The following is a 27,683-nucleotide window of genomic DNA, read 5'->3' on the forward strand; positions in this document are numbered from 1 at the left end:
ATCCAAAAAAGCCCAAAAGGTTTTATAGAATGCTTAAGGGGCATAATTATCTCTATAGGCCATCTCCAGTGGCAGAGGGATAAAGCCCTAACTACGACCCAGGCAATCCAAGTTTGATTGGTGTCCCAGGTGCCTGACAGAGCTGGCCAGAGATGGGAGTGAGCGGCCACTGCTGGCTCACCATCCTGGAGGGGGAGGGAAGCAGCTGTGGCTAACCACTTGGGTGATGCCTAATGGGAGCACTAAGTGTTGCAAGCTTGTACTTTCATGCTCGATGAGAGCATTACTACAGAGCACATGCACAAAGATAAGTGAGGATGTAATGGCATGTTCATTATGACATATAGCATGATGCACAGGTCAGGGAGCTACTGAAAGAGAGTGAAAGATCTTCTAACCACTGTGCCTTTTACTGGACATAGGCTCATAAGATCATAGGAGATTACTAGGCTATGGACACAGAGGTCATTTTAAGCCTAGCTGTTTCATCCCAGAGTAATACAATAGAAGTGCTAGTCAATACCCTGATGACTGCCCATCTCCAGGAGGGTTGTGGGTGTTATCCCCAGTAAGAATTTACAGTGCTCCATCCACTCATCCAGGTTCCTGTTGAACAGTGTCATAGAGGTGCTCTGTTTCACATGAATTTGTAGCCTGTTCCAAAGACATGGAAATCACTGGGAGCTAAATTTGCCCATCCAGCATGTCCTATTTAAGTCACACAGACCCTATTTAAGTCCCTGGAATGGGTAGCCCTAGACCCATTTGATTTACAGATATGCAGCAAGTTCATTAGGTTTGGGTCTTGGATTGCTCTGTGGGCCAGGCGTATGTCTCCCCTAACAAGTGTATATAATACAAAGTATAGTGACAGGGACTTTAGTCAGTCTGTGTAAGGCACATGCTGGAGCCCCTTGATCTTCCTTGTTAGAAACCTCTGAGTGTTTTCTAACTGCTGCAGGTGCTTAGTACAGTGCATGCAGAATGGGATGTTATACTCAATTATGGGCCAGATAAGTGCCGAGTATAGGGGGTTATAACTTCTTTTGCTCTTGAGGTGATGCATTAACTAATCAAGTCTGCTACATGGAAAGCTTCCCTTACTATGGTAGACATGTGGTGGTTGAAGTTAAGGTTGCAGTCAACCTGTGATCCCAGGTCCCTTACCACTGCATGGGTACTTAAGGTATTGTTGTTGATTTGATAATGCGAAAGGACATTGTTTGTGCCAAAGGAAATGATGATGCCTTTCTTTGCATTCAGTTTGAGACCAAGACTAATACACCAGTCATTGGTCTGCATGAGACCCTCCTGGAGTATACTGACATCATTTGGGGATTCAATGATTACACCTAGTTTACAGTCATCTCCAAACTTAGTCAGCCACAATCCCTTAGTTTTGACCTGAATTCTGAGAAGTATATACCAAACAGTAGGTGACCCAGTACTGACCCCTGTGGCACCTCACTGGTAACAGGTCTGTTGGTTGATGTGGAGTCACCCACTTTGATAGTGTGTGTCCGGTTTGTGTGCCACTTGGCAACCCATCTTACAATGAAGGGGTTTACATTCAGTTTGGTGAGTTTATTGGTAATGCCTGAATGTGGGATAGTGTTGAAAGCCTTTGCCATGTCAAGGTAGACTGTGTGCACAGATTTGCCCTCATCAGTGGCCTTGGTCATACTTTCAAAGAAATCCACCAGATTTAACAGACAGCATCTGCCCTTCAAGAAGCCTAATTGGGTAGGATCCAGGGTTTGGAGGTCATCTATGTCTTTATTTATAAGGTCCATAATGATACATTCCATGGCATTACAGATGAGGCTGGTCAGGCTTATAGGTTTGTAATTCCCCAGGTCTGTTGCTAGGCCACCTTTGTGGAATGGAATAACTGTAGCTGTTCTCCATTCTGCAGGATCAAAACCTATGGTAAGGCTATGATTGAGAAGGGTACTTAGTGGTGATACTAATTCATGTTTTAGCATGTTTAGAAGACAGCCTGGGATGTCATCTGGTCCCATAGAGGCTGTGTTTTTTTGCCTTGGACAGAGCTTTAAGGACCTGCTCTTCAGATATGTAGGGTGGGGGGTGGGAGTTTGGGGGAGGGTTTGTTGTAAGTTAGGAGGGGTAAGGGAGTGACATTTTCACCAAACTTATCTGCTAGCAAGTCTGCTATCTCTCTGGGGTCAGTGTGTGTGATACTATTGGCCACTAGTTCTGTACATGCTTGGGTCATACCCTTTAGGTTATGTACGTAGCTGTAAAAGGCCGCATGGATATCCTTGGCAGTACTTGCTAGGTTTCTCTTAAAGAAGTTCTTGCAGGATTTGACAAGTTCTCTTATTTGCCTGTTGAGGCTGATGAAGGTGCCTTTCCATTGTTGGGGCCTTGTCTTTGTTTTCTTGGACAGCAACATTTTGCATTTATTGTAGAGTTTGTTGATGCTGGATGTCCATCATGGCAGCTTGTTTTTACTTGGGGCACTGGCTTTGATTCTTTCTAGTAGATCTGAGTTTATACACTTAGGCAAGTGATTGTACAGGGCTTTAGTGTAAGCTTCACCGTAGTTACCACTTTCAGCTTGATGTGGGGCTTCGAATGCATTTATATCTTCACCTAGGAGGGTATAGTTTGCCTTGGTGAAGTTTTTAGTCTTATTTCACCCTTTGTGAGTTTTGATGTTAGTGTCAGTTCGAAGGTGACTGATTTGTGGTCAGTTTTAACTAATGAGGGTCCAACAGTTGCACAGTGCACTTGTTTGACATGTTGGCAAGGACCAGATCTAGAATATTTGTTCCACTTGTCAGGGTATGGACAATTTGTTCCAGGGCATTTTAATTCATAAAGTCAAGCAACTTTTGTGCTAGTGAGTTTGTGCTAGCATAGGTTTTCCAGTTGATGGTGGGATAATTGAAATCCCCCATTACCAGAGTCTTCGGTAAAATTTGGATTGTCTTCAGTTTGGTGAAGTAGGCTTTGTGGGTTTTATGATCCATGGAGGGGGAATCTATAACTGACTAAGATATGAATGAGTGTCTTACCCACTATAACCTGGACATGGAGTAACTTCAAGGAGTTGTCCAGTCTAAGTAGATGGGAGGTGAACTTACTTTTAATATATAGACTGAAACACTGCCTCCTTTGGTTTTTATACATTGTTTTTGCAGTCTAAAGGTGTAAAAGGCATTGTAGTCGTGCACGGCTGGGGTAGTCTCTTACGTCTTAAACCAGGTTTCTGTGACTGCACAGATATCTACATCTTCTAGTGATAGAAATGCTTTCAGGGAGTGCAGATTTTGGTTTAAGCTCCTAGCATTTAGAAGCATGGCCCTTGTTTTCTTCTGACTGGTTAATTTCACATCAGTAATGTTGTTTTTGAGACCTTGCCTAAAAAGGCACTATAGGGGAGGCAAGAGCCTTTACCAGCAGCTGAAAGCCTAGCCTAAGGGTGCCAGGTGCAAACTGTCTCTGGCAAAGCAGTGAGGTTTATCAACCATGGCTTCCCAGGCTGATAGGAACTGGATCCCCTTTGAATGACACCAAATACTGAGCCAATTATTGAAATCAATCATTTTTTTGTTTATACTGTGGCATCATTCTAGGTGAGGGTAGTATGCTGCTCAAGGCTAGGGGCATACCTGCCTGGGACATATACTCAGAGAGCTCAATTATGTCTCTCTTTCATTTAATTCAGTGAAGTACGTCTCAGGTCATTCACATCAACATGAACTATGACAGAGTCATAACTGTACTTGTTGCTGAGAGACCTCAGTGCATACGTGATTTGACGAATCCTTGCACCAGACAGGCAGCTGACTGTGACTTTCTTATTGTCCAACCTGGTGAGTGGGACATCTGTGTGTCTCACTACTGAGTCTCCAATGATGAGAAAGACTGTTTTTTGAGTGTTACGCCTTATGGGCTTGGTGGGTGAGACACTGATGTTGCTATGTGTCATGGGTGCTGTGGGGACTGTGCTAGCTGTAGCAGTCTTGTGTTTTGGTGGCCTCTGGTATTTTGGTAAGTTTTTTGAGAGAACCTCTGTGTATGTGGATTGATGCGTACTATGTGTCTGAGTAGTGGTATGTGTATGAGTAGTGGTACTATGTGAATATGTAGTGGTGGGTAAGTTGACAACCTTCTCCATGTTACTGTTTTGAGTAAGAGAGAGCATGGAGTCCAGATTATTGGTGTGAATACATCCCTCGCACTCTGTACTAGATTGTATTATGTGTTATTGGTAGAGAGTTGTCTGTGTACATGAGACAATTGCCATACTGTCTCAAGAGACCCAAGTCAACAAGGTTAGCAGGAGAAACAAGGGTAGTTCAACTGTCCATAAAGCTATGTTGAAGACTGTTGCCATTAGGGGTGGCTTTTCAGAAACGATCATGGAGGAGCTCAGTGAATGGATATTTCTGCTTGGGTTATAAGGGAAATTTGTTGAATTTAACTGTCTGGCTTTGGTGTACAATTGTGCGATAGTGGGCGGTGCTGTGCAACATGCAAACAAGCAGAAACCTGCTCAAATGCAGGGCCTAAATACCATAAACTAAAACTTGAAAAAGAAACTCTGAAAAAGATTCAAAAGGACCAGTGGGGATGCTTATTCCAAGCCCTAGACTGACCTCCCTCTACCAGATAAGTCCCAATTAGCACAGTTCTCAAACAAATGTGCAGATAGGCCTCTTCAAATCCAAGATGGCCTGGAACACATGGTCAGAACAAACAAATCACTACTAACATTTCCAGAAGCAGCAGGCCTGGATCTGGACTATGCTACAGCTACTAGCTACCCTAGTTTCAGCACAAAACACTAGAGAATGTTTAACATAGCAGAAAATAGCAGTGAGACACTGAAAAAATTTAAAACAGCATAAAATCAACCAGGAGGCTCTAAAGAATGTTTTAGACAGTTAACTGATCAGTTAATCAAACACTTCTTGATGGGAAAACCAGAACAGGCAGAAAAGATAGCTGTAAAACAGTGAAAAAATACCAGTAATTACTCAACAAACAGTGAAAACAACAAAAAGCTTTGTAAACAGTGAAAACAGCAATAAAATTTCATTTCACAGGCATAGTGAAGCAGGCAATTGCAGTACAACATTGTAGTGCAGTACACAGTAAATAAATACAGTTTACAGGCATAGTGAAGCAAGCAATTGCAGTACAACAGTGTAGTTGAGTACACAGTAAATAAATACAGTACAAAAGTAGGCAGCAGGCAATAAAAAGTGCAGTAAATAGTATGAATAAGCAAAAAAAAAAAAAAAAACCAGCCAACTTATGGGTTTTTGGAAGCTCAGAAGCCAGCCACGGTGGTGCAGCGGTTAGCGTTGCCGCCTCACAGCAAGAGGTTCTCTGGTTCGATCCTCGGCTGGGGTGCCTTCCGTGCGGAGTCTGCATGTCCTCCCTGTGGTTGCGTGGGTTTCCTCCGGGTGCTCCGGTTTCCTCCCCAATCCCAAAGACATGCTGTAGGTGGATTGGACACTCTAAATTGGCCCTAGGCATGAGTGCGTGCATGTGTGTGCCTTCTGTGGAAGGTTGGGCGCTGGGCTGGCAACTCGACACCGTAAAACTCCACTGTCAATCATGAGCAGACAGGTGATCCGCTGTGGCAACCCCTAACCGGGAAAAAGCCGAAAGAAGAAGAAGCCTCTATTTATCTGGCATCTCAGCTCAGAGATGTGGCTAGTAGCCCACCCCAGTTCAGCTCAGTACAAACAAGCAGACACCTGTTCAAATGCAGGACCTAAACACCAGAAGCTAGCATTTGAAAATTTTCTAAAAAGATTCAAAAGGACCAATGAGGATGTTTATTCCAAGCCTTAGACCAGTCTCCCTTTACCAGGCACAAAAGTGCAGATAGGTCCTTTGCAATCCAAGATGACCAGAAAAACATGCTTAGAACAATTAAACCACTACAAACAGTTCCAGAAGCAGCAGTCCTGGATCTGGACTATGCTGCAGCTACTAGCTACCCTAGTTTCAGAGTGAAACACTAGAGAATGTTTAACACAGCAGAAATATGACAGTGAGACAATGAAAAATGCATAAAACTGCATAACATCAGTCAAGAGGTTCTAAATAATGTTTTGAACAGTTAACAGATCAGTTAATTAAACACTGCTTGGGGGAAACCAGAACAGGAAGAACAGATAGCTTTAAAACAGTGAAAAAATATAAGTACTTAACAAACAATGAAAACAATAAAAAAAGCTTTGTAAACAGTAAAAACAGCAATAAAATTTGATTTTACAGGCATGGTGAAGCAGGCACTTGCAGTACAAAAGTGTAGTTTACAGAACACAGAAAATAAATACAGTATAAAAGTAAGCAGCATTTCTATCTTTTGAAATTTTTTAAGGTATTTTATGGGGAGGTTGTATATTATATATTCTAGATTAAGATGCAACTCAATAATGCGTGTTTAATATTTCAACATAGTTTTGCATTTGCATTGTTATATGCATAAACATGATACAGTTTCCTGTATATATTCCAAGGCCATGACTGTGATCCTTGGAATATAAGAAATTAAATAGCAAATTGGGAGAATGTGTATACCGATCCAGAGTTGCAGTATCTCAGAGTATTCTCCTTACTGCATCTCCTTACTCCAAAGTACAGTCATCTTGGAATTTGGTAAATATTAGTGTTGGAGGTGGTATGGGGGGATTGCTGCTCCTGATGTCAGGAGATGCAAGAAGTCCTAATGAAAAAAAAGTTTTAAAAATATAACAGCAAGTGTCAGAATTCACTTTTCTTACTTGAATAGCATTTTTTTCTAATTGTTAGGACTTTGGGTCTTACACTTATGATAGAATGACATGTGAAAGTCCCAAGCTGCAAAATGTTACACTATATCATCGATATTTCAAATTTGTGAACATTGTAATAATGTAAGGAAGAAAGGGTAAAGTGTATGCTGATAAAATAATACTAAAAGTAGTACCGCACTTCAAGAGATGAAAGCGTAACTTGTGTTTTTCTATACATGGTTTCAGTTATCTGTGAAAAGAGATATAATTCATAATCAAAAATATTTCTATAAATGTTATCTCTAACACCAATTAAACGGCACCAACAATACAAGCAACACACAGTGAAATCATTTAGTTAGCAGTATTAACAAAGTCCTAGATGGTGACATCCCTCAGAAGAGGAGAAAGCATTCAAAAAAGGGCATAAGCAGAAATTAAAGAGGATAACTCAGATGTGGCATTAGGTGATGTTAGCAAGAAATCTATTTTCATATGGTTGTTGCCAAAACAGTCCTTCTGGACCTGCTGTGGAATTAAACATCATGGTGGGATTCCAAAAAACATGAAACAAACTTAAAGCTACTGTAGTGTTATAGAAGAAGTAGGATTTTGATTAGAAAGGAATTCCAAATTATCCACTAGGTAGAAAAATAGACTTCATGGACCAAGCTACTCTCATGTACTAAAACTTTTTACATGACTATGATCCAGTGCTGAGTCTGCATGAAAGAATGCAGCATTCACCATAAAGAAGGATAAGAAACTCAGATTAAAGTGCTTTTTTTTCCATGTTCCTGGAAATCCAATGCAACAGGATGAACCATAGCTATAATAGTTCATAAGTGGCCACCAGTACAACATTAATGATAGCTAGATTTTCCCTGCATCGTAACAGATAATAGTAAAAGGGACAATGGGACATGTGAAATGCTTGTTCAGATGAGAAGAAAAGCTTTCTGAGGAGCTACTTTGCACACTACTCACAGAGATCACCTTTGTTCTGCATATAGCTACCTTTTACACTTTAATGGTCTGGTGCATTCAAAGCAGAAAGCCAAATGCTAATTTGCAGTATCCTTTCTCACAGCTGGACTGTCCACCTGCATATGGCTCTTAAAATTGTAAAGTCTTGCTTATTGGTATAAGCCACTATATTTGTGTGCTTCATATTCTGATCTATACATGTGCAACGGAAAGCATTAACAGAGATCTTTATATTTACAAAACTAATGTTGAGCTTCATCCTTTTTAAATTCAGGAACTGTCCTCTGCAGATCAGAACTTACTAGTAACCCAATTCTATCAATCAATTTGATCTTTTATAATGCTTCCAACCAGTGACAGAAGACTCTGCAATAAACAGTCTTTTAACATCTATGAGTTAAAAAGGGATTTCTTGTGACAAGCTTAGATGTCTTGTGTCAGTTTTTCTGCTCAAGTACTCACTTTGGACTAGTTCCTACTCCAGAGTCTGTGTTACTGAAACTAACCTTCATCACAGAATCTACAATCTTTCTCCACATACTTCACACTTAAGTGCAGCTGTAATGGATGCACTTTATGTGAAGTCCTGATATGGTAATATCCATCCTCAAGACTTAAATGATCCAAGAGCTACATACATGTCCGGGTCGGTTTTTTTTTTTTTTGTTTTAAGTACCGGTGTAGAATGAATTCCGAGACTGCAATATATAATTCTCTCAAGGAAAACAAAATGGTGCACTAAGCTCTAAGACTAAAAATAACAACCTTTGATGGTAACAGTTCTGTCTTTTTCTAAACTAAAAATCAGTGCAAGCTCTGAAATCGATTCTGATTCTTAGAAATTGTAAATATTGTCTACTGTATGCCACTTACCACCAGTAAACATTCACCATCTTATGCAGTATGAAATATGTAGGCCTGTACAAGGCAAAGTAAAGTGTAGGATTCTTTATTAGCCATTCCCAGACCAAATGGTATTATGGTATTGTTTTGATTATGATAATGACCCGAGGCAGGAATTTTCTATAACAAAGAATGATGGCTGCATGAAAGCAGATGTTCTTTAAAAAATGATGGTTGTATTAAATGAATTGGTTTTGTACAATCCCCTGGGTATATAAAGGGCAAAACTGTAAATAGCCATTTTAATTATACTTACTATAGCTCATGTTTGCACCCCTGAAGTCTGCAGTCAATGTGATTTTTTTGGAAGCATACTGAGTAGAAACCATGCCACTCATACCTGCCCACACACTTAAACTCCATTCCCAATTGAAGGTTTGGTTTCATCTAAAGATAAGGCAGCCCTTACAAGTTCTTGAAACAGTCAACTTATAATGGGAGAGGGGAAGGGAGGATGGAAAGGGTGCCTGATACAAGGAATATAATATTGCAAGTCCTGGACTGACCCTCTGCCACTGTCTCCACAACTCAACTGTCTGTGGTGATGTAAAATAGTTTTTTATAATACCATTACAACCTGTCCATAACTTTGAGAGATGGGAGTGGTTATGGCTCAAAGAAAACCTTTGCTTTGTTTATTTTTTTAGGTTAGGGCTGCTGTTCTTCAATAGTAACTGCAGTTCCTGTACCACTGATTTTACATACATAAACAAGTCCGATGGTGAAAGCCTGCAGCTAAATCTGTAAAACCAGAAATTATCTACAAAAACATAGATAAGAAACCTACCTCTCTTTTAGTGGTCATGAAATGAATCGGTCACCTATATTTTTCCGCCTTTCCAAATATGGTCCAGTTTTTTCTCCCTAGACAAAGAAAATGAAGAGATACAAGTTGCATATCTGCAGACACATATGTTGCTCTGATGCATACAAATATAAACAAGACTATGACAGAAAAAACATAGCTCTAGTAGACATAACATTAATTTCAAGTTACATATAAAACTTTTGTTGTGCCAGCTCTGTGGTACAGAGGATAGAGTCCTGAATTCAGCCCTGGCAGTGAAGGGCTAACATGGGATCACTGGTCTGCCAAGCTACATGTGCTCTGGAGTCACACATCATTGTGTATCAAGCCTGTAATGTAGGCCCTATTCATATTATTTTCCTTCCTGATGCCCACGGTATCAGTTACTTACTTAAACAAAATGAAAGGAAATGATGAGGGTCATGAAAAACAAAATGAAATTAAATGAAATGATATGGGTCATGAAATTGGTTCCAACATATAATTCAGGCTGAGAAATGCCCTCATTAAAACTTCTTCGACACTTACAAAGGACAATATCCTAATAGCATAGCTATGGTGGATTATACAACCACTGCAAACCTAGGAATTGAATCCTACAGCTATACATCCTATTCTGAAATGAATCGTGAAGAACCCAGGAAGTGGAAGGCAATAAGGCTTGATTAACAGCTTGGATAATTCTATGAATAAAAAGTATAGACAAAGAATTACCAAAAATCACTATATCTATTTATCTTGCCCTACCTGAATTAAACAGCTATCTTAGGATACTGTGCAGATTCTGAAATAATGAACTTAACTTGTTTAACATAACAGAAATGGTACTGCAAGGATCTTTCTTGATAGGAATAATTAAAAACAGTTCCTTCTTTCTGTTTTTTTTTTTTTTTTTTTGAGGAAATAATTTTACATAAACTACAAGAATAAATAGTGTGTGAAGGGGCCAGGTATTCAAATATAAATAATTAGAGGTCCTTGTGAGTATTTTATCAGAGGAGGTAAGGTATTTGCCTCACAGACAGCAGATACAGGGTTTGATTCTCACCTTTGCAGGAAATTGGCTGCACTCAAAATTGCCCACAAGGGCCACTATCCTAGTACTTATTTATGAACCTATAAAACTATTATGAGTTGTGCGGTTCATGAAGGCAAAATGTTAAAAACCTTAAGGTGCAAAATAAACTGTTAGCATGAACAAAACTTTACAGCACACATAAACATAATCACAACTATTACAAAGGGTCTATATTAGATGACCGAAAGTTCATCTTAGTGAACACTCACATGAGCGAATATTGCGGAACTCTAAACCGCAATTGCGAGATCGTGGTACAGTGAAGATGGGAATATTTGCCCTTTCCTCACTGTAGTGCGATCTCAGAGTTGGAATATATATTTAGGGGGGTAGGGGGCGCAGCCCCCCACAATTGCAGTTTCGAGTACCTGGATATTCGTTCATGTGAGCGTTCGCTAAGATGAACTTTCATTCATCTAATATAGACCCTATTACAAACAGGAAGCATTTCACTAACTTAGGCAGGATCGCTGGGAAATGGACTTTTCAAAAATTATGTTTCTGAAGATCTCTTAGTCAGATGGTTAGAAAACATTTTACAAGAACTTGACAACTAGATTTGCAAAAAATTATAACATGAGACTAGATTACGATAGTAGCATAATTTTGAAGCTACTCCCATGGCTAATTGATTGAATTCCAGAATATTAATATAAAGTGCAACTTCTAATACAAAGAATAATGACTGAATATGGCAAGAATGCAGAATTTCATAATATTTTATAACTAGATAATTTTTGGCACAGTAATTATGGTTCACTTTATGTCTTGAAAACAGTTTCCTTTAAAAGAATGCTTGTTTGAAGCTTAACTCTATGAAGACAAATTCAGCTCAGTTTTACCTGTCAACAAATAACTAACTGCATTATTAGCCAGTGATCAAATTTAAGAAAAGGCAGCCACATGTGGCACACATATACACATATACACACACACACACACACACACACACACACACACACACACACACACACACACACACACACACACACACACACACACTATGTATTTTACATAGATGGGGCAAACCCTCCCATATCTTTTACATGGAGACTATGACCCGTGTACTGTCACTTAACTGAATTCCACCTTGCTGAGTTCATAATAGCAGACAAGTTCTACATTTGTTGGTACACATGCTAGGAGTCTGGCTTCAGAATCAACAAATTTATTAAGCATTCTTGCAATCTCTGAACAATCATGACTCAAATGAATATACCAAAAGTTTGTGTTTTCTTTAAAGAAAAAATACGCAGGGAAGAGCAACAGAAAAACATGCTTTTTTAGTAAAGGCAATGCCCCCCAACAACCACCATGTGAAGGTCAATGTCCCCATACTCCTTACTAATTATTATAATTTGCAGCGATATCCTTGCAACTCAGGAAAAAGAAAATGTTTTCTCTTTGACAGTGCTCTTGGACTCGTTATATAAACACACTTATAAATACATGTGGAACAAGATATTTCATGTATCTCACAAACTAGACCTTGTTCTCGGCTAGTTGCCTTTGAAAGACATTTTAAGCCTTTTGGAGCTGAAATTAATCTATACCATTTGGTTAGAGATTGATCTTACCCATCCCATGGTCGATAATTATATATTACCCCTAATGAGAATAACTGGAATAATTTCATACATAATTTGAGAAGATACACGCATGGGCAAAATATTAGGAGCTGCCTCTGTTCATTAGTAGTGCAGGGGACATTCCTGGGGTAAATTATTTGTTTCCCATCCATAGATCCAAGTTGTACTTGAATATGGACAAGGGTCTGCTTCAGAGCAGTGGTATCCTCTGCAGGGTATACTTGTCCCTCCAAACTGTTTTGTTAATGATGCAGAAGATGTTTATATCCCTAGACCAAGTATTTCTGATGCCATTTGACTTGCTGATGTGCAGTAAATGCATCAGCATTGGGTCAGAGGATGCCTTGTATGCCAGACACATGTCATCTCTTAGCAGTCTTTAGGATACCGTGTTTAGTGAGCAGGCTTTGAGTTGATCCATGTAAGACATGTTGTGTAGGCCTTGTATCCTTTTAGTAAGGTATCTCTAAGAGTGTTCTAGTCATTGCCTGTGTCTGGACAGATACATTCCAAACAGGGAATTATATTCAGTGATTGGCCAAATGAGGCCTGAGTAAAGTTTGCATATTCAATTTATCCTTTTGTTGTTGTTTTTGCTGGGGTTTTTTTGTTTTTTTAATATTGCAGCAAGGGAAATGCTTGACTGTCCTTTCTGGTGGTTGCTGATCTCAATATTTTTCATTCACAATCTTTTAACTTTTACTTTTAATCAAGTAGTTTAAATATAATAGGTTCAAGAAAATTGTAGTAAATTTCTTGCTTGTTTTATTTTGTCATAGATTCATAGACTCAGTGTTTAACGACAGAGTCAGACCATGGACCATAATTACCTTTTAGTATCTACCTTCACAGGTCAGCTCCTTCCTAAAGTCGAAAATAAATAAGGCCCAGGCTGAATTTGCAGGCACCCATCCCATCTCATCTGCATGGCTTGCTTTAAAGGAAACAGGGGTAAAACTGCCTTATATGTGAAGGAAGATTATTCTAGAAATAAGGGAAATATTAAGTAATTAATCATGAACCTCCACAAAGCCTTAATTATTTATTGATGGAGATTCAAGTCTTTAGTTTCTGTCTGAGTGTTTGTGCAGACATTTGTATTGTGTAAGTGTTAGGGATCAAGGAGGGTTTGGCTCTTGACAGCATGCTATGCTAGACATAAGTCATCACACAGGAGACTGTATGAAACAGAGCACAGTGATATAGTTTCAAGCCTGTCATGGTAGCTAAGGGTCTTTATACCACTGCTTATTCTTCTTATGAAGCTCTGGTGTTTTTCTAGTGGTGTGATGTGTTTGAATAGATATATACTAAAAGAGGCATTATATTCTATAATTGGTGTGATCAGAATGGTAAAATCTTTAGACCTGGATACCTTCAATTACTAATTGGGCTGTATAGAAAGACTTTTCTGACTACTGTCACTACATGATAGTTAAAGAGAGGGATTTGTCTGCACAGGCAATGAGATCTGTGACAACTGCATTAGTCTGAAGTGGGATGCTGTCTATACAGTAAACCAATGTTAATATCTCTTTGTACTTAATTTATATCCATTTCCAATACACCATTGATTTGTATGGTTTATCCATTGCTGTAGGAACATGGTATTAGATGCTGAGTAAAAGACAGCACTCCACTTGCAGTCATCAGCATATAATTAGCTACATACCTGCATTAGTGACTTGGAGATCAAAGAAGTAGATGCCAAATTTAAGGGGTCCCAGCAAGTTTATACTGAATAAAACTTTAGGTAATTTATGTGGACTTTTTGTGAACAGACTGCCCTTTGGGTTGTTTCTGGGTTATTTAATTACTTTCTTTAAGTTTCAGTTCAATTTAATACAAATTAGTAGTATAGAGAGGGTTATGCTAGGATATGTTGGGTTTACAGAGATCTGTGAGGATCTTAGTTTAACCTTTTGATCCACAAAACATCCAACTCTCTTTGACCTCCTATTCCTTTACAGACCAAAAGCTTTCTCAAATACCTGGTTAAATTTAACCATCATCAACAGATAAATAGGACACTTTGGCATGACAGATTCATATTCCAACTTTGGAACAAACTTCTACTACACATCAAGTAAAGCAGTACCTTTCTATCTTCAAGGTAAACCTACATAATTTGATGGTTAGCCTCAAATTCTCCCCCAGTCTATCATGTTTTGCCCTCTTTGATGCTGAAGGAAAGTTGTGAATATTCTTTAAGCCTGTAATGGTTTGTAGTCTGATTGCCTAGTACTTAGCTATAAAGCTGTGAACCTGTTTTTAGTTAGTTAAGTCAGAATTAGGTCCATTTCGCTGATAATGTTGTTGTTGTTGTTGTGTCTTTCGGCTTTTCCCAGTTAGGGGTCACCACAGCGGAACTCCAGTCCGCTAATGATTGGCAGTAGATTTTTACGTGCCGAGTTGCTGGCCCTAACGCACAACCTTCAATGAAGGTATGCCCATTCACGCATGTCTCCACACAGAAGACGCTCTAGCTGAGAATCGAACAGGACAACGTCTTACTGTAAGGCGACAACGCTACCGCAGCACCACCAGCGCACATTTTCCAATTGGCAAGTTGTGATAATTGTTTCATTTTAGTTCATTTTCTTTTATCAGATCTTTTATTATTTCTAATATAAACAAATTTCATTTCTAGAGGTTTGATTTAGATGGACAGTGTTGTTTTGGAAAGACTGCTTTTTTTCCTTACATTTTAGTGAATGAGAAATGTATAAGTTCCATTTTTTCTTTTTTAGTTTATTTGTTAAGCACAATGCACATCTGGGTGTAGGAGATTGCTTTATGTAGGCTATGGCCTTTCAGGTGGCTGCCATTCTCAGCATTTTCCATTTGCAGTCCCTAATTTTGTACTTTTTAGCAAGTAGTTTAAATATAGTAGGTTTAGCAAAATTTTTGTAGATTTCTTGATGTACCAAAAAGTAGATAAACTCTTTATTATCTGCTTGTTTTATTTTGTCATTTCCTAACTAAGTGGGCAGTCCCTGGAACCTTTTCCAACACGTTCCAAGTTATATCTGTGTATGTGTGAGCAATAATTAAAGGTAAATACTGGACTGGCATTGGGCCATCTCACCCTTAGAAGGTCTGTTATTTCCTTATAATATTCACCAGGCAGGGCATTATTATACATTGCACTTAGAAAATGGCCTCTGTGTTTCTGTTTGTTGATATTGTGTTGCTCTTTTATGTGTGTGTATGTTTGTATATTTCTACTTGTTTAAAAACAAAAAAGTTAATGTTTCCTATGAGTGTCATGTGAATAGGAGTTAACATGTGGGCAGCTCCTTGCCACCTGTCCACCTGGTAGTATGAAGTTGACTGATTTCCTCATCTACTCCATGCTATCATTCCCACAGTAATTGATTCATAGAAATGTCAGGATTAGAGACGGCAAGTGGCTGGTGACATTTCTGGAATAATTCCTTTGTATTATGAACAGATTCAGATTCACACAGGAAATTTCCACTGTCATCCATTCTTTTAGTAATACTCATGACTTGGTCTTCCAGTGAGGCATAAAAGTGACTGAGTTGTTAGCAATGGTGGCCGTCACTTGATTCCTCCATTATTCAGATAAAGGTTCACCAACTCTACCTAAGCCAGCAGAGGTCAATCAGGTCTTTTCAAGGAATCTTCAAACACTAATGAGCTTTTTGTTTGTGTCCTACTTGGCCATCTTCCACTTCCTTGTCCCACTGATTGACATCTGGAAGCTCAGGAGATTGGAACCTAGGTTAGAGAATATAACACTGCTCTATTCTGCTCGAAGACAAGCTTGTAGTTGGCTCATATTTTTCTGAGTACCAAGCAAAGATCAATCAAAAGAAATTATTTTATCTTTCTAGCAAGTTCTCTGATGTAGAAAATCATCCAAATATATTGTTTCCCTGTGGTGAGATAATTCCATAATCCTGAGTGCCTTACCACATGGAAAATGCCATCATTAGCTTAATAAGAGATGGTAGCTTGGTATTTTGCTGCCAAGATTGCCATCATCAGATAATCATTTCTGCATTTCTCCATTTCAGGCACTGATGTGTTATCATCAGTTAAACCTTCATCTTCAGTGATGCAAGGTTGCCATTCCTGATTATTCTGTCATGCAAACTAGTACCTGTCTATTGGATCCATAGCCCACAAAGCTTGTCTGGCATCCTTAATGGTCATGCAGACTGTCACCAGCTCACTCAAGGAGAGGAGTCTTTCTGTCTTCATTAAAGGAGGCATTGTTTACTGCCATCCCAAAAAAGCCTGACTGTCACATAACGATCTGGATAACTGCCATATCATCTCAAACCTTCCCATTGCTGACAAGGTACTTGAGAATGTAGTGCATATTAAGTTGGAATCCTACTTGAGAGAATATGGCATCAGTCATCCCTTTCAATTTGGCTTTAGCTCTAGATGCCACAGTTTTGAGATGGCTCTTATCAAAGCTTTTAACAATCTCCTAGTTGCTCCATTAGAATGAATGAGTTAAAAGTCTGCTGTGACATGAGCTTTAAGGTAAATGTAACCTTTTTATGAAGCTTATAAAAATGTTACTGAACTGAAATCATTAGGTATTCAGATATATCTGCAGTTTTCCTCTAACTGGTAATTTCCACGTAAAAATAAAATTGTAAACATACCTAAGATCACATTCAGTCCATGTCTGAATGCTGATTTCATTATCAGTGACTACATGAACAGCAAAGTTATTGGAACCTGAACTTGCAAGTGTAAGCAAAAATGTTTCTTTTGATCAGTGTTTTAGATTAGACACCTGTGCAACTGTTAGATTTTTAGAGTTGTATAACAAGCAATCTTAGAATTAAAAGAGATGCTGTGTCTGTTGCCCATTACATTCCCCCCAAACACACACACACACACACACACACACACACACACACACACACACACACACACACACACACACAGACACACACACACAGACACTTACTCACACACACACACACACACACACACACACACACACACACACACACACACACACACACACACACACACACACACACACACACACTTTCCAGTACTCTGTATGCTACTTTCTTCAGTCTGCTAAGGAAAAAAATCATCCATATAACTGTTAAATACAAACACTGTATCACTGCACCATTTTAAAATGAGTTGGAAGGAAATGAATCTTGACTTAACTACTTATATATGTGGGCACATTTCTCTTTTCTGTGTTAAACAACCTGGTGAATATTCCATCTTAGTGTATTTTCAGAATGTTTAACAAAACTGCATTAAGGGCTGGGACATGGCTGTAGCCAGGTATATACCATATAAGACATGCCATACAAATTAATTTTAAGGGAGCACTATCTGCCCATCACAAGCACGTTAAATATCCCTGCTTTAAACATATGAATAAAATGAAAAGTAATCCAGCAATGAAACTGCATCCACAGTAAAGTCTGCTTGTCATTTCATTAATATCCAATTGAAAAATTCCAGTGTACTAATTTTAGTATATAGCTTGCATTGTAATTCCAAATTCAGGACACATGTCATAGATAAAAGTCAGTTATGCTGATGTGGTAGCATCATACAAGCCTGAAGTGAAGTACTTGAGGCTTATTCCTTATAAAACAGTTTTTTCCCTTTTTCCAGCTTTGCAGATTTGTAGATTTAATTTCATAATTTCAAATGTTGTTTACAACTAGGACTAGTTTAACACAGCTGAATATCTCCATTCACCATACATATTTAAAAAACCTTGAAATATGAAGAACAAAAATGTAGATGGGATCTTGGCATGAAGTGAGATCACTGTTTTTGTTTATAGAAAACAGTAGCATGGCATTAGCTATAAAATATTTCCCTTAATGCAAGTAGTTTGTGTTCCAAGAATGTATGTATTATATTACCTGACTCCATGCAAGAACCACAGAATATCGCATAGATACCATTAAACAGAAGATAACTGCAAGCATCACCATAGCAAGGATGTGTCACAAACACTTCCATCACAATCCAAAGCCTCTAGTCTAGCAGTTCCTTGATAACCCAGCAGCAAAGAAGAAAGTAAAGACATTCCTTGAGGGACTGTAACAGCTTATAGCCGAAGTTCATCCCCAAGAAATCTTTATACCTTGGCCAAGCAAATGCCATGTTTCGAAATGTTTGCCCGAAAGAAAAGGGTGGTACCTGCAAAGCAGGTCTTTGAGGTTGCATTGGTCAGCTCTGCAGAAGAAAACTGTTGTTACAGTGAAACACGTTATGCTGTTGCTGGTATTTATACTGTTTTCTGGGCATATGACCTTAGTGACACCAACTGCAGCTATGCAATAGAACAAAGGCAACGCTAGCCTTTAATGTTGGAACAAATACCGCTAAGCTCTTTTACATGCACGTTTCTGTTCAGATGGCCAGCTGTAACTAAACTGACAGATGAAATTTTGAAAAAGGACACTGTTAATCATATGTCTGCAACCTACTCATTTTACTTTATATGAGAAAACTAATAAAACAATATATGTGTTCCAGAAAGAGATTTTAGAAGTCTGGCCATAACATTCTAAGAATGAGCTGAATGAAATAACCTGTAAAGCTTTTTTTCTAAACATGTAACTGTTTTGGAGCAATTTGATATTCTAAGGAGATAGCTTTCTATACTGTTTGTTTTCAACCAAAGCTTTACTAAAGGGAAGAAAATATTAATGACAGCTTGCAATTCTTCCAACCGAATCACCTGCTTGTACAGAATAAAAGAGCAGTTCCTACGTAGTAACTGTCTGCTCTCTGTGTTTAGCAATTGTCACAGTTCATATGCTTTTGAAACATTACCTATGTCTGATGACATATATTAGATCTTCAATCTAAAATATTAAAAAAAAAATGAAATAAAAAAATGATCAGAGGTCTTTCACGTGATGTGCAGGACAACATTTGGAAGGAAAGCTGCTTTAAAAATCTCAGCTGCTTATTTCTTTGATCAAGTACAAATGCATAGAGGATTTGGGCATTTATGGTATACTGTCCACCAGTTGTTTATTCTTTTTAGTGAAGAGCTGTGCAAAACTAACTGATAGCAGTGGTAGCTGAGAAACATCGGTGTTGAAGTCAATGTTTATTAAGCATGTGAGCTTTTCCTTTCAGACACCTTTTTTCTCACAAACCAAGCCAACAATTTTTGTATGATGGTTAAACCATAGTAGAACAGCTTGACGAAGAACAGTACTACTTAAATCTATTCAGATTTGTTTAAGAAAAAGAAGAAGAAAGAATAGACACCATTTTGTAAACCAGTATGACAGAAGTAGCAGGAATAAAGAAAAAAACAGGTACAGAAAATAAAAGTGAAAGGCAATTCAAAAACTGGAAAAGTAGTTAGGTATTTCCTAAGAGCATATACACAAAATACACAAATGTGTTGTAACACCAAAGCTCCTAAAACAGGCCTGGTAGACTAGGCCACATACACATGAAGGAAACTGTAAATGGAAAAGAGGAGCACACAGTAGAAATGACAGTCTAACTTGTTTAACCACATAAAATATGTACTGCATAAACAGAATTTCTACAATAATATGAAATCACTAATGATAAAGTTCTAGTTAACCACTGTATATTAGGTTAATTTGATAAGAAATGTGAAAAGTTCATTTTCTGTATATGATATGAATTTGATAAAAATTTTTCTGTTTTTGCTATCACTGTAGGTTTGTTTTAAACCATGCAAGGTTATGTCCATTCAACATATTATTTAGGGGTATTAGTGGCACCCCATAATTCTTATCTGGTATGCAATTGGGTATTTTTGGCAATTAGAAAGAAGGGAGCTAATATTGTTGGGGAATGTTCTCTTCTGCCGGGGTATATAAACTAGCTAGGTGATACGTCATTGCCAGGTGGCTTTGTTTCAGAAGAAATTAGTTCTGCACCGGTTCTCCTTTTGCCTTCCCCATTACTTCTGTATATCTGTAAGGTCTTTGAAAGACCAAATATCACTGAGAAAAATTATTTCTGAATGTTACTTAATAACATCTACTGTACCAAGTCTCTTACATTGAGGGGACTAGGTGTGTCTCTCATTGGGCGGAGGTATTTTGTTACCAGATCTTTCTGCAGGAGAGCTTCATTATTAATAATATTATATATAGGCTAGGCACTGTGCACCTGTTTTCCTGCCAGTGTACACAATCCCAAACAAGCTAAAAAGCATATTTCCAGAAATAAGTATATTGTGATGGAGGCATTAAGAAGAAAGAAGCATCTGAAGTCAAGTGTTTAGAGACACAATAAGCCATTTCCCTTTTTTCTGTATATGAAACTTTTGGTACTTATTTAAGGGGTAGTCAGTTATCACCTTCAGGTCCTATAAATAAGGCATCTTCCCATTGTGACATACTCAGTCCCAAGAGAACAAACTTCTTTTCCAACCTTAGCTATTATCCTAAACAATGAGTTACAAGGTAGTAGAAGACACCAGTAATACCATCATGACAACAATAAGCAGAGGCTATACAGAAAGTACAGCTATTAGACACCAGCTTGGGTATATGGATGGTAAAAGAGGATTTTATTTATAGGTTCATAGGTGCATACTAGGCCAATGGTCCTGGAGCCTTTACAAGCCTAGTCCAAAAAACTTGCCCAGGCACAGTGCCACCTGATGTTAGTTCACAGTGCCCCTATCCAGTAGGGCAACTGGAGTGATCCCTGGGGTGAACTTTCTGTTACCTATCTACTCGTCAGGATTTCTCTTGAATAGGGCTAACGAGGTGCTCTGCTTGACATGGATGGGAAGCTTATTCCAGAGTATGGGAACTCTTTGGGAAATGAACCTCTCCCTCCAGCATGTTCTGTTAATTGTGGTAATGAGGTTGTGATCTCAGGAGTGTGTGGCATGGGGGGGATTGGGATTTCTTTAGATGTAGTATTTCAAGTAGGGCTGGGTCAGACATGGCTTTGTAAGTCAAGCAGAGGTCACCGCTAAGTAGACGATAAGAGACTGAGAACAGCTGAAGTTTCTTGAGTCTGTCCATGTAGGACATGTGTTTAAGGCCTAGGATCTTTTTTGTGAGGTACTTTTGTGGCCTCTCTAGCAGTTGTAGGTGTCTGGTCACATATATGCCAAACGGGGTGTTATATTCGATGGTTGGTCTAATGAGGGATGAGTAGAGAGGGATGATGACCTCTTTCTTCCTGGATGTGAAACCTTTGGTTATAAGATGGACCATGTAGAAGGACTTTCTGACCACAGTGGCAATGTGGTGGTCGAAGGTGAGGTGGCTGTCGACCTGGGTGCCCAGATCTCTTATGGCCCCTTCAGTGTTCAGTGGGCTCCCATTGACGTGGTAATTTGTGGGAACTGAGTTTTTTCCAAAGAGGATGATAACGAATTTTTTGGCATTAAGTTTCAGCCCATGGTTCTGACACCAGTCATTGGTCTCAGAGAGGCCCTTTTGTAGGATGTCTGCATCAGTTGGGGAGTTGGTAATGACTCCTAGCTTGCAGTCATCAGCAAACACGGTCAGCCAGAGTCCTTCTGTGTTGGCCTGGACTTCTGAGAAGTAGATGCCAAACAGGAGAGGGCCCAGGACCAAGCCCTGTGGGACTCCACGACTGGTTGACAGTCTGACTTGGAATCTGCAACTTTCACTCTGTGGGTCTTGTCTGTGAGCCAATTTGCAACCCACCTAGTGATGTAAGGATTGATGCCTAGTTTGCTGAGTTTATCAATGATACCTGAGTGGGGAATGGTACCAAGGCCTTGGCCAGGTCGAGGTAGGCTGTATGCACTGCCTTACCCTCATCCACAGCCTTGGTGACTGCCTCGAAGAAGTCAGCCAGGATCAGCAGGCAGGATCTCCACTTGACAAAGCCAAACTGCATGGGGTCATGAGTTTGGAGATTGCCTATATCTTTGTAAATCAGGTCCATGATGATGCACTCCATAGCTTTGCATACCAGACTCATCAGGCTAATGGGGCAGTAGTTAGTGCAGTTGCTCCCTCTTTATGGAGTGGGATGACTGTAGCAGTGCACCATTCATTAGGGACATAGCCTGACGTAAGGCTGTGAATGAACAGGCCGCACAGATGTGGTGCCAGTTCATTTTGTAGCTCATGTAGGATGCAGCCAGGGATATTATCAAAATATAAAAATAGAAAAAAAATTGAAAAAAAAAAATAAAACAGCCACCAAGGACTAAACGTTTTAGTCTTCACTTTTTTACTGAAACGCAGAACCAAATAACTAAGCGCTTTCACCAGACATAAACCACTGGCTTCCTCAGGGATATTATCAAGTTCCATGGATGCTGTATTCTTGGCTTTGGATAATGCAGCTTTTACCTGTGCCACAGAAATGGTGAGTGCCAGGCTTTCTTCTGGTATTGTGGTAGGGCCATAGGGGAGGGAGGGGTTAAGTTAGCACTGAATCTGTCAGCCAGTATGTTGGCTATATCTGTTGGTTTAGTATAGGAGGTGCCATTGTGCAATAACTCACAAATCTAGGTATTGCCTTTGAGGTTTTTGATATAGCTATAGAGGGTTTTGTGGTTCTTTTTGGTGTCAGCCGCAATTCTGCCTTCAAAGCTGGCTTTAGAGGACTTGATAAGGGATGTCAGCTTTTTGTTGAGACTGATAAGGGAGGTTTCCCAGTCTTGTGACTTTATTTTTTCTGCAACAGTTTTTTTCTCCTGTTGTAGAGTTTATTGATGACTGTGGACCACCAGATTGGCTTCCTTTTTTGGAGGAGAGCATCTTAGTTCTATTTGGTATGGCAAGGTCCATGCATTTGTGTACATGCTCGTACAGTGCATTGGTGTATGATTCTGCAGTAGTGCAGCTATTTTCCACTGGCATGGGTGCCGAGAAGTTAGCCACCTCTGTTTTTAGTAGCCCAAAGTCATCTTTAGAGAAGTTTTTCAGGGTGGTCACCTTAGCAGGGGTTGTAGGTGAGATGGAGAGTTCCATGGTGATCGGTTTGTGGTCAGATTTAACCAGGGAGGAATTGTCTATAGGTGTGGTGCAATGGTCTCCCATGTTGGTGATAACCAGGTCGAGGATGTTGCTTCCTCTAGTGGGGGTCAGAATGAGCTGGTCCAGGGCATTGGAATTGATAAATTCCAGAAAGTGTTGGGCCTGTACATTGGTACTTGAATAGTTTTCCCAGTTGATGGAAGGGTAGTTGAAGTCACCCAGTATGAGATTATTGGGTTGGACCTTGATAGTCTCCAGGGTGCTTAGGAACTTGGAGTGAGGGTCTAGGGACATGTTTGGGGTTCTGTAGCAGGCTATGACTTGTATCGCCATCTTACCCAGTGTTAGTTGTACCTAAACTATCTCAGGTGCATTATGCGGGGCTACCAGTCTAGAGGTGTGTGTATACTTTAAGAATATGGAGATACCACCACCTTTGGAGCTTCCGGACGTATTCTGGGGTCGAAAGGTATGGAATGAGTTGTAGCCTGGAAGTGCATGGGTGCTTTCTGCCTCTTTAAACCAGGTCTCCATTACAGCACAAATGTCAGAATTCTCCATTTTGAGGAGAGCTTTGACTGAGTGCATCTTGAGATTTCGACTTCTAGCAATGAGCAACATGACCCTCAGCCTTCATTTGTTTGTAGCTGTTATGGTGAAATTTTGGTCTTTGGAACACTGCCTAAAAAAGGCACTATAGAGGTGGTAAGAGCCTTAGCCAGAACCCAGAATCTCAGGGGTGACAGATGCAGGCCATCTCTGGCAAAGCATCGAGGTCTGTCGATCATGTCGACCCAGGCAGACAGATACTGGATCCTCTTAGAATGACACCAGAAACTTAGCCAATTGTTGAAGTCAATCATTTTCTGCTCGTATTGTGGTATCATTCTGGATGATGGTAGAATACTGCTCGGGGCTAGGGTCATACCTGCCTGAGCCACATAATCCGAGAGTTCCATCACATTCCTTTTCATGTAGTCCAGGGAGGTATGACTCAGGTCATTCACACCCACATGGACAATGACCAAGTCATAGTTGTACTTGTTGTGAAGTGACCTGAGTGCATGTGTTATGTGGCAGATCCTGGCACCTGACAGACAACTGACTGTCGCCTTCTCCTGCCACAAACTGCAGCTAGCAGGAAGGATGGGGTGGAACAAAATCCAGGTACATGTGAGGCAGAGCACCTCACTGGCCTTGTTCAAGAGGAATCTTGACCAATGGATGGGAGATCGCAGATATACCCCAGGGATTACTTCAGTGTCACTGCTTGACAGAGGCACAGCAAAATAATAGGCATAGTTTTATTCAAACTAAAGGGGTGGCGAAAGCCACATAACTATGGGCTAGGCTTATAAATGCCCTTGGGCAGATAGCCTAGTATGAACCTATGAACCTATTCTATTGGGGACTAGCAAAAGCCTTAGGCCAGGGATGGATGGTAGAGGCTGTGATGCCCCCTCTCTGGGCCAATAATCAAGGAGCCTGAATCCTCACCACTGACACTGAAGAGGGACGTTCACTTGGAATAAAAATAGATACACACAGTATTTCCAGATGCAGCTCTCTGCAGCAAGCACAATTTCCCTTAAGAGCACACAGGGAACACACTCAGTCTGGCATCTGGGTTTCTCTCTTTATCTGTCTCCAGATCCCCAATAAGACTCCCCATTGGCACAGCTGCAGAGTTGAGTCCTAATCTGAGTATCCAAGCCAAGTCCTCTACCATTCTCTCTGTGAAACCAGTGTTTTGTGTCCCTCCTCTAAGCAGCTGACACACACACTCTTTCAGACTTGATTTTCACAAGCACACACACACACAAACACACACACACACACACACACACACACACACACACACACACACACACACACACCTGGGAAAGGCTGGCACAGATTTACTAGTTATGCCTCCTTCTGCCCAGGCTATAAGGCAGTTACTGCCACCAGACTTTCCAAAGCCAGTTACTCTAAGGTTCTTACAAGGTCACACAATTATACTGATTGAAACTGAGTGAAATTAATAGTAATACAAATGGTAATGTTGCCCAAACAGCCAGGAATTCAGGAGTGGCCACAGGGTTATCAAATAATAAGTACTCTCAAAGGTAAAAATATTCTCTAAAGGACAAGCCACAAAGAAAAATTTAAATATATATTTAATAATAAATAATAAAAGAACATGAAAATGCTAAATATCTATTTACAATAAACACCAGAGTTTCAATCACAGGAAATATTAAACTAACACAAATGAATAGATTCACACAGATACAGAAAAACAGTACTTATCTAATCTCACTAGATTTTCATGACCGATTTCAAGAATTACTATTCCCTTGTTCACATACTACAGCAAGGCAAGATGAAGTAGGTGAGTAGTCTTCCTTTTTTGACAGGTTCTAAAACAGACTGCCGTGAGACTTCTGTCTCATCTAGTATTAACATAATTTTCAGTGATAGATTACAGAATGCCATCACATGCATCTGGTCATCTGACTTCTGGTTCCCATATGACCCCCCTTTACTAGAAACTGCCAGGATTTAGCACAGATGTGTTACCTTACACACCTAGAGCTTTGCTAAGATCTGTTGCAGCTTCTGGAAGTCATAAAACCATTTCAACACTTCCATCCTTCCAGGGTAGCAATTAATTCCTGCTAAGGACAATACAGCAAGAATTCCTAGTCCTTATTTTCATAGACATTTCATCTCTGGCTACAATCAGAACTGTAAGATAAAATCTTTATGGCCTACCAGGTAGTTTAATTTCAAACTATTTTTCAAAGTTAGCTGGACTGAGACTAACCTCTTCTCTTCTAGTATCCTCTCTTAAAACATATATATTTAATCAGCTACAATGCAGTCAGGACCCATTGTTGGTATATTTTTTAACAGAAGCAACTTTACAAATACATTTTCAACACAAACATCTATAAAAAATCAGTTTGATATACAAATGACATATAATGCTTTACAAAACTCCAGCTAGCTATGTTGGTAAATGCTGCACAACCACTGGCTTACTTCTCCTAGCATAGCTGGCAATACCTCACATCGTCACAGAGGTAAATGCTTCTTTCCCTGTCTAGAGATGAAGCAGAAGGGTCAGTATCCTATGTTACAGTTTATGGAGGCCTAGATGACTCAAGTACCCTTCTCTGAAGCAAGTCATGTGAGGCCATGATTTTATTTCTTACAGTGATCCATTTTAGCTAAGTTCATAATTCATATAGTAGTATAATTTACAGATTAGCCCATGGCTGCAAACTAGTAAATAGGGTGTGTTTATCCATTTATTTAAGATAGGTGGGCTGCACACTGCATCCAATGGCCTTTTCCTGGCTACCAGCTTGCTAAATACAATAACAAAAAAAAAAAAGAAACAGAAATAGAACATATACGAAAAACAGAACAAGGCCAACAAATCAACAAATGTATACAGCACAGCAGTGTGTACAATCATTGGTGTAACACAAATAGTACAAGTATACCAAATGAAATAGGAATGATACAACAGATGCAGTAACACACCTACTTGTCAAAGAGCGGAATTTTTGCATTAAATACATGAGTAGCTGATTAAGTATGCAAACAAATTCATATAAAGCTAACCCTGTGGAGGTAAATAATAAGATTGAATTTTAAATGGTGAACTGTTGTGAGGGACTTCAGATTAAGTGGAAAAGAATTACAAACTTGTATGAAAAAGCTTTAGTGAAGTATTCTAAGGAATACACAGAGGAGGGCAGAATGAAGGGGTTTGCTTCATCTTAGGCAATGGGAAAAAGTTAAGAGCTTGAGATGGGAGCCAAAGAATGATTAGTGATCACAAAGGAGTGTGACAAAGATGAGGCTGTAAAGTCTTTTTTTTTTTTTTTTTGAGAGTAGGTAAGTAGCTTAGTTTTGTTGAGGCAGATGCAGTGGTGTTCATGATCTGCTGATTAAGTCATGAAACTATGAATCTTGTTAAACCTGAAGCAGTTAATCAAAGATGACATAATTTGAGAGGAAAACTGTAATCTCTAATTAGATAAGTATGTTGTGCTATGGGAGACGGAAGTGGTGAGGCTTTGTAGCAAGTGGTTAGGAGTTTGTTTGCCTGAAACAGAATCTAGATAAGAGGTGAAGATAAGTTGCTGGACAAGGAGAAATTCAAGATACTTGTATGCTTTACATTATATATGGATCCATTAGTGGTGATGTTACCATTTCTGGGGTAATAAAAAAAGTATTTAGCAGTCCCAAATATCATAGAATCTGTCTTTTAACATTAATTATCAGTCTTAGAAAGGTGAACCACAGATACATTTCCTTGAGATACAATTCAAGGGTGGAACAGATGCCCGAGTTTGAAGAAGGAGACAGATAACCAAACCGTCAGCACAGAACAAGGCATGATGGAATGATAGGTGATCATTAAGACATTTTGAAAGATAGAGAATAGTACTGTGCCAAGAACAGAACAGTGAGAGACAACAAAGCTGAGTTCCTTTCAGCAAGAAGAGTAGGTTCTCCACTCTACCCTTAAAGGATCATTCACTGTAACAGCCGCTGATCCAGTTAAGGGTGGTAGGTTACAGATGAGCATGGCTTCATCTA

At 39.4% G+C, this 27,683-nt stretch overlaps 1 protein-coding gene across 1 annotated transcript in view; it reads right to left on the reverse strand.

Annotated features, from left to right (window-relative positions):
• Positions 1 to 27,683, reverse strand: part of FLAD1 (flavin adenine dinucleotide synthetase 1) — a 996,688-nt gene that overhangs the window by 44,644 nt on the left and 924,361 nt on the right. The window contains exon 10 of the mRNA XM_044080084.1: positions 9,442 to 9,518. Coding sequence (XP_043936019.1) covers positions 9,476 to 9,518 — 43 coding nt within the window. The 3' untranslated portion in view covers positions 9,442 to 9,475. The remainder of the gene's footprint in view (positions 1 to 9,441; positions 9,519 to 27,683) is intronic.

Source organism: Protopterus annectens, chromosome 8.part0 (genome assembly GCF_019279795.1).
Source record: "Protopterus annectens isolate FY-2018-M chromosome 8.part0, PAN1.0, whole genome shotgun sequence".
Lineage (NCBI taxonomy): Eukaryota > Metazoa > Chordata > Ceratodontiformes > Protopteridae > Protopterus > Protopterus annectens.